Source organism: Carassius auratus, chromosome 21 (genome assembly GCF_003368295.1).
Source record: "Carassius auratus strain Wakin chromosome 21, ASM336829v1, whole genome shotgun sequence".
Classification (NCBI taxonomy): domain Eukaryota; kingdom Metazoa; phylum Chordata; class Actinopteri; order Cypriniformes; family Cyprinidae; genus Carassius; species Carassius auratus.
Genome location: NC_039263.1, coordinates 8,156,337 through 8,169,760, shown reverse-complemented (window position 1 = coordinate 8,169,760; position 13,424 = coordinate 8,156,337). Strand labels below are relative to the sequence as shown.

The 13,424-nt window shown below is 40.9% G+C and overlaps 2 protein-coding genes across 2 annotated transcripts in view; both read left to right on the top strand.

The window, feature by feature from the left end:
* Positions 1 to 13,424, top strand: part of LOC113038084 (arginine--tRNA ligase, cytoplasmic-like) — a gene marked incomplete at its 5' end in the record, with an annotated part of 48,222 nt that overhangs the window by 28,493 nt on the left and 6,305 nt on the right. The window lies entirely within an intron of this gene.
* On the top strand, positions 6,455 to 7,601 carry LOC113038370 (uncharacterized). The gene is made up of 2 exons (XM_026195721.1): positions 6,455 to 7,461; positions 7,536 to 7,601. Exons 1-2 carry the CDS (start codon positions 6,466 to 6,468, stop codon positions 7,554 to 7,556), a joined length of 1,017 nt encoding a protein of 338 aa, XP_026051506.1. The 5' UTR covers positions 6,455 to 6,465; the 3' UTR covers positions 7,557 to 7,601.

Here is a 13,424-nt window from a genome sequence, read left to right as displayed (position 1 = left end):
CTTTCTGTAGATATATTTTTAATGTATGTGAGACACCACAATATTATGTTAATTAAAAAATTATACATTCATTATCATGTAAAAATTAAAGTGATGAGATGGCGCCTCCCTGTCATTAATGCACATTAATAATTTTTGCACAAACACTTGAATATGAGCGTCATGGTTTTCACCCACTCCAAGAGCGCTCCATCACGAGTACAATTCATGCCAACAGCCATATAGCTGCATATTCAGCAAGAATTCATTTGAAACATATTTAGCTTGATCAGAATGTTACAGTGACTGCAATAGTTGAGTGGGATGTTAAGAGTTTCTTTTACTGATTTTCAGGTTAAAGCATGATTTAAACAGATTCACACTCAATCGCTTTTGCAATAATGCATTCAAACAAATGTAATCTTACAGTGCTACTACATTATCAGCATGCTATCTGATTTTGAAATCTTGAAGAAGTTAATTGATCTGTTTAGATAAAATAAATGACCAAGATGTTATTTTCATCACAAACAAAATTTTCACAGCAGAAAGCGGCAATTAAAGATGTAATGCTTACAATGTTATTAGTTTGGCATGTGATATAGGGAAAAAAGTTTACACATAGCTTAAGCCACTTTGAAACTCTCCTGTTATTTTTTTTAATTATTATTATTATTTTATATGCTATGTTACGAACAGAACATTTCAAACATACTGAAATACTTTATTCACGGAGTGAAGGCGGAGCGTGTTTCTGGTATCAGTGCACGTGGAGGGGAAGTTGTTGCTTCTCACAGACTCTGCTGTGAGTGAGAGAGATGTTTCACCTGATGAAACGAAGACGACCGCGCGAACACAAGCACAGCATATCCGCCAAAAATCAACCTACAGCAATGCTCGTTCATCGACTCGCCAAGCTTTACTTTTGTAGGTCGCATGGCAGTAAATAATTCGATAATATGACAATGCAGTCAATACAGATATTTAATAAAAACATTAAAACAAGCAGGGCTATAAAATAAAACCATATAAAACGCACACCAGATCTACACCGGACACAAGTGGAACGATCCAACAAAAGACAGCAGAACCCAGTGATGGATACACTGGACACGATCATTTAACTGATACTTGTTCTGTTTATGATGAAATGTTCTGACACTGTGTTCAGATGATTTGACACTATAGTGTGATGTCATCAAGTTTAGACACACTTTTCGCTGTGGGGCACAGATGACAACTTTCGCGTCCGGTGTAGACACACAGAACGTTTCTGCTCTATTTACAAACAAGTAAAAAAAATAAATAAATAAAAATAAAATAAAATCTAAACCAGTGGCATAACGAGATGGAAATATAAACTAGAAAATATATTAACAGGTCCTCCGTCCATGACACTGACTCACTGCTGAGCTGCCAGTTTTAATCTGAACAGCACTTAAAGCTGAGTGGATGGTTAGATGCATGATGGGCTAGTATTAAAAAAATAATAAAATAAAGGTCTTTCCAGCATTTAGGTATAACAGTACTGTTCTTCGTCATTTGTATATTGATTTAAAAATTGGTTTAAATCATAAATCAGATTTTTTTTTCTAAAAAGATGATATGATATGACCCTACTTTTAAAAGCAAGTAAATAAGGTTCCCTTTAAAATCACTTAAGTTGTCAATTACTAAAGCTTTTTTTTACACCGTGTGAATGTTGTTGATTATAATGAGAGAACTTGAGTTTAATCGTCAGGACGTTTTATTCTTTAGAGTTTCAAAGATTTAATCGTGCCGGTTTAATTTTATTCGTTTATTATTTTAGGCAAATTAGGCCTAAATAATGGGAACGAAATTATACAGTGCTTCACATTTAAACATGCAACAATTTCTTAATCAGTTTACAGATATGTCTTTTTCCTAATACGTTATGTCAAAATAAAGAACCGGTAACGAATAACAAAAAGAAAATAAATATATTTAAAATATAAATAAAAATATAGGCATGATGTATTGAAATATTTTGCATATTAATCCATGTAGCCTACACCTCTAAAATAGGCTACCACTTTTAATGCTCCGATGCAAAGTAAACCACAATTTATTTTGATTAATATAACGCATAATTAATATAAATAACACTGCACACCTTTTAAATGTGTCAAATCTAAAATATGGTTTAATACCATGTAGCTTAGAAAATATGAGCACATACTCAGACACAGGCTTGACATTTATCCTGCTTGAATTTGTTCTAAGAAATGCACATAACTTCATAAATACCAAACTTTCATCTGTGAATATTAAATATATTAAATATTTAAACTATAGTGTTTTTCTTTCATTTTCCGTGACTGAAGCAGTCAAATGTAACACATCAGTGAGGCAAAACTGATGTCTATTTGCGAAAATGTGCTTTGATGCGCTTGTTTGATAACTTGTGGTTAAAGCGCCACTCAGCGGTCAAAGGCTGCAAATGCACTTTATGCCGCCGCCGCGGTACGTGCGCCAGTAAAAGAGGCATTTTCGATGTCTACTTAGTGTAGCTAAATGTTGATAGCATGTTTTATGTTTCTAGAATATTGCCAGCCTATTTCAAAATTATTATTATTTTTTTTTACAGGTTTTAATTTGTCCCTAGGAGTCCATAACAGTGTTAACATTGTCGCTTCCTGTTACCAGCAGGTGGCGTTATGACTATAACTGAATTTGGTCATGGGTGTTTGTTTGGAACAAAACACCTATCACACGTGTGAAGTTTGGGGAAGATCAGATATTGCTTATTATCATGCTGTAGCACTTAGCTATGTGCTGCTAGCATGTTTTAGTATCTATCTAGTATGTTGTCAGCCTATTTAATACTTGTTTACACTTTTTAATATGTTCCTGGGAGTCTGTAACAGTGTTCACCATGCCACTTCCTGTTACCAGCAGGTGGCGCTATGACTATTACTGAATTTGGTCATGGGTGTTGTTCAGGACACCCATCACATGTGTGAAGTTTGTGGAAGATCGGACATTGCTTGCCTTAGTTACAGCAACTTCCTTTTTCACTGCCTTAGTAGAATGCTTTAACACAGCGGTTCCCAAACTTTTTTTCCTGCGCACCCCCTTCTATGTCCCAACCGGGTTGGCTCACCCCCAATCCCCACTAAAAAAAAAAAAAACGCAACAAAGCTTTGTTTTAAGTTTTAATCATGCGCAAATAAACAGAACACGCATGACAATAACAACATCAACAAAGTTTCAATATAATGCAACAAAGCTACCCACAAGCTTCCACTTTTAAGAGGACGAATGACAAACACAGGCTCAGTAACAGAAAGAACTTTTATTTCAGCCGCGTAAAGAAACATTGCAGCAAAGGCTATAGGCCTATTAAATGACCGTGGAGCTAGCATCATTATCATCATAACACAACAGTTATGTAAGTTAGAACGACAGTACATTTTATTAAATTGCAATGATGTTACAAACGATCCATAACATTAAAGACAATAAGCTCCGAAATAGATAGAATAAATAAAAACGAGGATCAATCTGAAACTTTTCAAGTGCGAAAATAAAATTAGCCTACACACGAACCACAACATAATTAAGTAACAAGACTGTGTATGATGTCAGTGACTCGGTCCAAAAATCCACAAGTGCCTTTCGTTTGAACAGTAACTGCAGTGCTCCATCAGATGACAGCTCGATCAGCTGCTCCTGCTAGTGAAATGACAGCTGCGGGACGGGCAGGGAAACTTCAAATGGATTGCGAATCCAAGCGCGAGATGTGTCCATAGGTGGGAAGTCTTTCCGTAGATGTTCGGCGAGTTGGTTAAGGTGTTCAGTTATGAGACTCTTTAAATGCTCACCCAGGTCCACGTCATTTTCCCCCAAGAACTCGTGAAGCGTAGGGAAACACAGGTGTGTGTTCCCACTCACACAACTCGCCCAGAACCGTAGCTTTATCATGGCCTCAATCCTGTCTTGTGTATTGAACACAGTTACACTGACTCCCTGCAGACTTAGATTGAGTTCATTCAGAGCTGAGAAGATGTCCGCTAGATAGGCGAGCCTTTTCAGAAAAACTTCGTCATGCATACTGGAGGCCAAATTAAACGGATTCTCCTCAAAAAACTGCTGCAATTTGTGACGGAGTTCAAAGAGCCTTGTCAACACTTTGCCGCAGGACAGCCAACGCACCTCTGTGTGCAGCAGCAGTGATTTGTGTTCGCTGCCCATCTCATTACATAACAGTGTGAATATTCGTGAATTTAGCGGACATGCTTTTATGAAGTTCACCAGTTTGACTGCGTCATTCAGCACTGCAAGTAGATCAGCTGGCATGTTTTTGGCTGCGAGGGCCTCTCTGTGAATACTGCAGTGTAACCAGCTGATGGATGGGCAGACTCTCCTATTATGAGCTATAAGCCCCGTGTGTTTCCCCGTTGTTGATTTTGCCCCGTCTGTGCAAATTCCCACACAGCGCTCCCAGTTGATCCCATTGGTCCTCATAAAATCAATTAAATTGAAGATTTCCTGTCCTTTTGTTCGTGAAGCAAGGGGTCGACAGAACAAAAAATCTTCTTGTATCGTTCCTTCAAAAAGGTTACGCACATACAGAAGAAGATTGGCCTGATTTGCAACATCTGTAGACTCGTCTACTTGCAGAGAGTAAAACTCACTTTTTTTCACACGGCTGACTAGTGTAGCCAATATGTCTTCAGACATGGCATCAATGCGGCGTGACACAGTGTTATTGGACACAGGAATCATGTCCAACTTTTTTGCCTCTTTCTCTCCGATCATACACTCCACCATCTCTTTGGCCGCTGGCAAACACACGTCTTCGGCAATTGTGTGCGGCAGCCCCCTTCTCCCTACTCTGTAACTGAGCAGATATGAAGCCCGTAATGCGTCTTTCGTAGACCCAACGCATGAATGAAACTGCATTTTTTTTGGCTTTTCTGCAACTCCTCCAACTTTACTTTAAAAAATGTAAGGGGCTTTTGACTTAAATTGCCATGTTTCCTGTGCAGGTGACGAAGGATATAAGACGGCTTTAGACAGCTGTTTGCTAGAACTTCACTGCACAACACGCACTGAGGCTTCGGGCAATCTGTATTGCCGATACAAGTGAAGCCCAGACCCAGATAATTGTCATCATATTTCCTTCTTTTTTTCCCCGTCTGGTGTTCACCCTCATCACCACTTTTTTGCCATCTCCTTCCCTCCTCTTCGGTTTCCTCCGGCGCATCTTCTGACTGCCGCTCACTTTCTTTCTCTATTCTCTCAGTCTCTGTTGCCTGCAAATCCTCACTCTCTCTTGGTCCCTCTCCTCCTTCATGACTAACAACTTTATCATAAGACGTCCCACTTGACAGTTTCCCTGATTTCAGCCAGGAACTTTTTTTCCTGCGCACCCCCTTCTATGTCCCAACTGGGTTGGCTCACTCCCAATCCCCACTAAAAAAAAAAAAAAACGCAACAAAGCTTTGTTTTAAGTTTTAATCATGCGCAAATAAACAGAACACGCATGACAATAACAACATCAACAAAGTTTCAATATAATGCAACAAAGCTACCCACAAGCTTCCACTTTTAAGAGGACGAATGACAGACACAGGCTCAGTAACAGAAAGCACGTTTATTTCAGCCGCGTAAAGAAACATTGCAGCAAAGGCTATAGGCCTATTAAATGACCGTGGAGCTAGCATCATTATCATCATAACACAACAGTTATGTAGAAGACAGCAGCTCTCTTCTACGTTTCTATCAAAAACTAATAAATTATAGTTTTTTATTTAAAATAAAAGCGATTACAAAGGAAATGTTTAATGTTCAAGTTTTTTTATTGTATGGAAATATCCCATTTAAAACAAAAAACCGCCATTACATTTTTCCTCTCGCGCACCCCCTGGTGGCAGCTCCACCTGGTGGCAGTACCACACTTTGGGAATCCCTGCTTTAACACTTAGCTAATTGTTGCTAGCATGTTTTATTATGTTTCTAGCATGTTGCCAGCCTATTTAACACTTGTTGATGCTTTTTAATATGTTCCTAGGAGTCCAAAAAAGGGCCTAAAGTGAACTCATTGTCATGTTCAAGAAACTTGAGTCTGAGATGATTTGACCATCTGAATGTTGCAGCATAATTCGAGACTCATTAGACCAGGGAACATTTCTCCAATCTTCTATTGTCCAATTTTGGTGAGCCTGTGTGAATTGTACCCTCCGTTTCCTGTTCTTAGCTGACACGAGCGGTATCCTGTGTAGTCTTCTGCTGTTGTAGCCCATCTGCTTCAGGGTTCGTCGCATTGTGCATTCAGAGATGGTATTCTGCATTTCTTGGTTGTAACAAGTGGTTATTTGAGTTACTGTTGCCTTTCTATCATCTCTAACCAGTCTCCCAATTCTCCTCTGACCTATGACATCAAGGCATTTTCGTCCACACAACTGCCGATCACTGTATATATTTTTTTACTTTTCGAACCATTCTCTTTAAACCCTTGAGATGGTTGTACATGAAAATTCCAAGTTTTTGAAATGCTCAGAACAGCCCTGTCACCAACACAACAATTCCACTTTCAAAGTCACTAGGGCTGTGCAAAAAATCGAATGCGATTTTCATGCACATCTCATCAGTAAAGACGCTCCTTTAATTAGATCTTGGGAGATAAAAAACAAGATGGCGCCAGTGTGTGGGGCAGGCCGTCTGTTGTCTCTAGCCTTAATCGTGTTTGTGTTGTTTTTACTAACTACTTTTAACAATGTGGACTCTCTACTGGTGTATGATCGCCAGATACTGCTGAACATTAGATTAAATATGGAAAATATGCTAATTTATAATTCTGGTGGATCGAAAACCTCACCTCACCTGCATGAGTTACCTGTGTATCTCTGCCGAACGCCGTTTCCTGCTCGGAAGAAAAAGCGACATAAACGTCGGGGGAAACGTGGCGGCCTGCTGATAAAAATTAGATCCCGTCTGGCAGTTTCCCGTAATCTCCGTAGAACATTAGCGGAGTATCAGATAGATGACTGCAACTATATTTCCATGCTCTCTTTGGATCCTGTCTACACCTGGCTGGTACCGGTGGTCGACGCCGACAAGGAGTCCAGGGCTCCCCGTTCCGTGTCTCCCCGCTTCCGGAGAGGTAGAGTTAACACATCGTGCCTACGGGTGTTGGATCGTGAGCCCCGGATAGCAATTAACCCAGATCCGGCCAGGATTGCCCTGGTAAATGCCAGGTCGCTGGTAAACAAAACTTTTATCTTAAATTACTTTTATACCTCAAATAACTTGGATCTACTGTGTGTGACTGAAACCTGGATGAACGAGGGTGAGTTAAGCCCCTTTTCGGAGGTTTTACCTTTAAACTTTGACTTTTTTAACTCTCCACGACTTACAGGATGGGGTGGAGGAATTGCGATTATTTTTAAGGAAAAATTAAACTGCCGGCGTGTGATGTGCAACTTCTACTCAAGCTTTGAGCTGATTGTATTTGAGCTGAATCAACCTGACTCAGTGCTATGCGCTGTGATTTATCGTCCTCCCAAATACCATAAAGACTTCATAAACGACTTTTCCGATTTTCTGGCTGAAATCATGCCGAAGTATGACAGAGTTTTAATTGTTGGAGATTTTAACATCCATATCTGTTGTCCCTCCAAGCCATTGGTTAAAGACTTCTTAAATCTCACGGAGTCGTTTAACTTGATGCTATTTGTGGCTAGCTCTACACATGAGCACGGACATACATTAGACCTGGTTTTATCGTGTGGTCTACCTGTTAACAATATTAATGTTTGTGATGCTACTTTATCTGACCACATGCCTGTGTTATTCGAGATTTCTTGTTTCTGTAGTCCTAAACCATGTGCTCCTGCTTGTCGCTGTCGCGCATTTAACTCTTTAACTGCAGAACGGTTTACTGATGTTTTTAAAAGCACAAATATGGCCTTCTCAGTGTCCACTCAGCATTATAATACTGATGAGTTAACATCATTGTTTTATACTTCTTGTCAGAATGCACTGGACATTGTTGCCCCTTTCAGGACTATTCGTGCTAAGCCAAAATCTGAACCATGGCTAAATGACATTACCCGTGCTGCTAGGCACGAGTGCAGGATAGCGGAACGCCAGTGGAAAAAAGATCTTGAAAGACAGCTTGTCTAAATATCAAAAAACTGTAAAAATGGAAAAGTCAAGGTATTTCTCAAATGTCATCGCAAATAATTCTCATAAACCTCGTGTTCTGTTCAACACTTAATTCTGTTTTAAATACATCTCAACAAATGAGTTTGGAATTTTCCAAAGAAACATGCGAAAACTTTTTGCAGTTTTTTAATGACAGGATTGTGACTGTTAGAGCCAATATTGTTCACCCTTCTGCTGATATGTCTTCTTTTTCTGTGTGCTCCTTTGTTTTTAATCAGTTCGAGCCAGTGTCTCTTGCTTTTTTAAAAGACATCATTGACAAAATGAATCCATCTGTTTGTCCCACAGACATTATTTCCCCAGATTTCCTAAAAAAGGTTTTTGACACCCTTGGCCCTAAAATACTAATGATTGTAAATAGTAGTCTCATTCATGGAGTTGTACCCCTACATTTTAAACACGCAATAGTGGAACCACTGATGAAAAAACCCAACCTGGATCCATCGGTTCTTACAAATTTTAGACCCATTTCGAAACTTCCGTTTCTTTCCAAAATATTGGAAAAAGTTGTTTTTAAACAATTACTGTCCTTTCTAGACTTGCATGGTTTGCAAGAAATGCATCAATCTGGTTTTAAATCACTCCACAGCACAGAAACGGCCCTGTTAAAAGTTTATAATGATTTATTATTGGCCACTGACGCGGGTAACTATGCTGTTCTTATGCTGTTAGATCTTACTGCTGCTTTTGACACTATAGATCACAATATACTGATCTCTCGTCTTGAGCATTGTGTTGGTATAAAGGGTGCCACGTTACAATGGTTTAGATCTTATCTGGGTGAAAGAACTTTCTTGATACGTCTTGGGGAATTTGTGTCTTCTACTGCATCTCTTGTATGTGGAGTCCCTCAGGGTTCCATTCTTGGACCCATTTTATTTTCCTTATATATATTACCTTTAGGGTCCATATTTAGGAAACATGGCATCTCATTTCACTGTTATGCAGATGACTCGCAACTCTATCTGCCTTTAAAACGAAACAATGCAAACTCTATAGCACCTTTGTTGAGATGTCTTGAGGATATCAAAGCCTGGATGGCCTCCAATTTCTTAAAGTTCAATGAAGATAAAACTGAAATAATTTTGTTTCGACCTGGTGGTACCATCAATACCCCTGATGTAGATCTTGGCGACTTAAAGTCATACGTGAAGCCCGTTGTAAAAAACCTAGGTGTTTTAATGGACGGTGACTTTAAACTAGATAAACAGATTAGTTAAATCGTGTTTTTATCAGTTAAGGCAATTATCTAAAGTCAAGTCATTTGTATCTTTTACTGATTTTGAGAGGGTCATCCATGCTTTTATATCATCCCGCCTGGACTATTGTATTAGTCTCTATGTAGGCATTGGTGAGGCATCTCTAACACGTTTGCAGAGGGTACAAAACGTGGCTGCACGTTTATTGACAGGGACACGCAAACGAGACCACATTACACCTATATTAGCTTCCCTTCACTGGTTGCCAGTTCGTTTTAGAATTGATTTCAAGATTTTACTTTTAGTCTTTAAATCATTAAATAACACTGCTCCTAAATACCTCTCAGATCTATTACAGCCATATTCTCCATCCAGAGCACTTAGGTCTGCTGGGCAACTGCTTTTAGTCTCCCCCAATGCAAAATTAAAGAGCAGAGGTGACCGTGCCTTTGCAGTAGCTGCCCCGAAACTCTGGAATAATTTACCTTTTACATTAGGCAGGCGTCTTCACTTGAGGTTTTTAAATTACATTTAAAAACATATTTGTATAGTACAGCATATAACACAGTATGAGAGTTACCTGTTAGGAGTTCTTTTAAGTGTGTGTTATAAATCATTATTGTATTTATTGCATATTTTATTGTGTTTTTATTTATTATTTACATTTACATTTTACATTTAATTATTTAGCAGACGCTTTTATCCAAAGCGACTTACAAATGAGAACAATAGAAGCAGTCAGGTCAACAAGAGAACAACAACAGAATACAAGTGCCATGACAAGTCTCAGTTAGTCTAGTATAGAACGCATAGCCAGGTGTATATAATTTTTTTTTTTTTTTTTTTATTAAATGAAAAAGACAAGAAAAGGAAAAGTACTGGTGTTAGTAGGTTAAGTGCAGGCGAAAAAGATGAGTCTTTAGATGTTTCTTGAAAATGAGTAAAGACTCCGCTGTACGAATTGAGATTGGGAGGTCATTCCACCAGCTGGGCACAGTCCAGGAAAAGGTCCGTGAGAGTGATTTTGAATTTCTTTGGGATGGTACCACAAGGCGTTGTTCACTTGCAGAGCGCAAGCTTCTGGAGGGCACATAGGATTTAACCAGTGAGTTTAGGTAAGTTGGTGCCGTGCCAGTGGTTGTCTTGTAGGCAAGCATCAGTACCTTGAATTTGATGCGAGCAGCTACTGGTAGCCAGTGTAACCTGATGAGGAGGGGAGTAACATGAGCTTTTTTTGGCTCATTGAAGACAACCCTCGCTGCTGCGTTCTGGATCATTTGCAGAGGCTTGACAGTGCATGCAGGAAGGCCCGCCAGGAGAGCATTACAATAGTCCAGTCTGGAGAGAACAAGAGCTTGGACAAGAAGTTGGGTTGCTTGCTCTGACAGGAAGGGTCTAATCTTCCTAATGTTGTATAAGGCAAACCTGCAGGACCGGGTCGTTGTAGCAATGTGGTCAGTGAAGCTTAATTGATGATCCATCACAACTCCTAGGTTTCTGGCTGTCCTCGAAGGAGTTATGGTTGACGAGCCCAGCTGTATAGAGAAGTTGTGATGAATCAATGGGTTAGCTGGAATCACCAGTAGTTCAGTCTTCGTAAGGTTAAGCTGAAGGTGATGGTCATTCATCCAGCTAGAAATGTCACTCAGACAGGCTGAAATGCGAGCAGCTACCGTCGGGTCATCAGGCTGGAATGAGAAGTAGAGTTGGGTGTCATCGGCATAGCAGTGATAAGAAAAGCCATGCTTCTGAATGACAGATCCTAAAGATGTCATGTAGATGGAGAAGAGAAGTGGTCCAAGTACTGAGCCCTGAGTAACCCCAGTAGCAAGGTGGTGTGACTCAGAAACCTCACCCCTCCAAGACACACTGAAGGATCTGTCAGAGAGGTAGGACTTAACCCACAGGAGAGCAGTTCCAGAGATCTCCATCTTTCTGAGGGTGGACAGGAGAATCTGGTGATTAACAGTGTCAAAAGCAGCAGACAGGTCCAGTAAGATGAGTACCGAGGATTTTGAAGCTGCTCTTGCTAGTCGCAGGGCTTCAGTAACCGAGAGCAGAGCAGTCTCAGTTGAGTGGCCACTTTTGAAGCCAGATTGGTTGCTGTCCAGGAGGTTGTTCTGTACAAGGAACATAGAGAGCTGGTTGAACACAGCCCGCTCAAGTGTCTTTGCAATGAATGGAAGAAGGGATACCGGTCTGTAGTTTTCAAGAAGCGCTGGATTTAGAGATGGTTTCTTGAGCAGTGGGCTTACCCGAGCCTGCTTGAATGCTAAGGGAAATGTTCCAGATTGAAGAGAGGAGTTGATAATGTGAGTAAGTGAAGGTATGACTGAAGAAGAGATCGCTTGAAGGAGGTGAGTGGGGATAGGATCAAGTGGACAAGTAGTAGGATGATTGGACAGGAGAATTTTGGAGACGTCCATCTCTGAGAGTGGGGAGAAGGAGGATAAAGAGTGTGCATCAGTCATTGTGAAGTTTTCCTCAGTCTGTGGTGTGGAGAATTGTTCACTGATGGATCTCGTCTTATTTGTGAAGAAAGTTGCAAAGTCGTCCGCTGTAAGAGTCGATGGAGGAGGTGGAGGCGGCGGATTAAGAAGAGAAGAGAAAGTCTTGAATAGTGTCCGAGCGTCACAGCAGCTGTTAATTTTGTTGTGGTAGTAGGATGTTTTAGCTGTTAAGACCTTTGCAGAGAAGGAAGAGAGGAGTGATTGATACACACTGAGATCCGTAGAGTTTTTTGATTTCTGCCATTTCCTCTCTGCAGCCCTGAGTTTAGAGCGATGTTCACGGAGAACCTCGGACAGCCAGGGGGCAGATGGGGCAGTGCGTGCTGGTCTAGACAACAGTGGGCAAAAGTTGTCCAAGCAAGATGTTAAAGTGGAGCAAAGAGTGTCCGTAGCACTGTTCGTGTCCAGAGCAGAAAACTGAGAGAATGGTGGAAGAGAGGATGAAACCACAGCAGATAGGCGAGATGGAGAGAGTGAGCGTATGTTCCGTCGAAAGGTGACCTGCGTTGGAGTGTGTGCCACTTCAGGAGTAAGTGCTAGGTTAGCAGTAAAGAGGAAGTGATCAGAGGTGTGCAGTGGAGCAACTGAAGAGGTGTCCACAGAGCAACCACGCGTGTAGATGAGGTCAAGTTGGTTGCCCGATTTGTGAGTCGCTGTAGTGGACATTAGCTTGAGATCAAATGAGGTGAGCAGAGTTTTGAAGTCAGCAGCCTGGGGTTTATCTAAGTGGATGTTGAAGTCGCCAAGCAGTACCAGAGGAGTACCATCTTCAGGAAAGTTTGATAGCAGCACATCCAACTCCTCCAAGAAGTTTCCCAGTTGACCTGGAGGACGATAAATGACCACAAAGTGGATTTTAACAGGGTGGGTTACAGTAATGGCATGTGATTCAAATGAACCAGTACCTGTAGGTGAAGGCTGAAGTTCAAATTTCCATTCTTTGGATATAAGGAGACCCGTACCTCCACCCCTCCCAGTGGTACGAGGAGTGTGGGAACAAGTGAAATTAGTAGAGAGGGCTGCAGGGGTGGCAGTATCTTCAGGTTTGTCTCTGTCAGTGCCATGAGGTTGAGACCGGAATGGGTAGCAATAGAGGAAATTAAGTCTGCTTTGTTAACTGCAGACTGGCAGTTCCAGAGACCAACTGGAATAGAGAGCATAGTAGTAGAGGTCAGAGGGACATGGCGTAGGTTTGTCAGACAGGCCTTCCTGCGACGTACATAGCGTGCTCTCAGAGTGTTAGTAGTGATAGTAGAGATCTGAAAGCACATAGTGACTACAAGTGTAAGATATATTTGAGAACAAACTATACAAAGAGTGCAAAAAAAGAGAAAAGCAATACTCAGGTGCCCTGTCGGTGTACTTGCTCGGTGGAGTCGCGCAGGTAGAGTCGATTGTCTTTACACTCATCGGTCTTCACACGAGGAGGGTTCACACGAGGGTTGCCGCGGTGAAACCTAGTGCTTTGTATTAGCCTGATTACCTGTGATTGAAGTCAGCTGGACACGCCTCACTATTTAGCAGATCGAAACCAGGCAGTCCC

What these genes read in the sequence shown, in the direction of transcription:
- LOC113038370 (XM_026195721.1), top strand. Translation starts at nt 6,466, where the DNA reads ATGGTTGTACATGAAAATTCCAAGTTTTTGAAATGCTCAGAACAGCCC. An exon ending in TTGAGCTGATTGTATTTGAG is followed by an intron (nt 7,462 to 7,535) that starts CTGAATCAACCT and finishes CTTCATAAACGA; the next exon opens with CTTTTCCGATTTTCTGGCTG.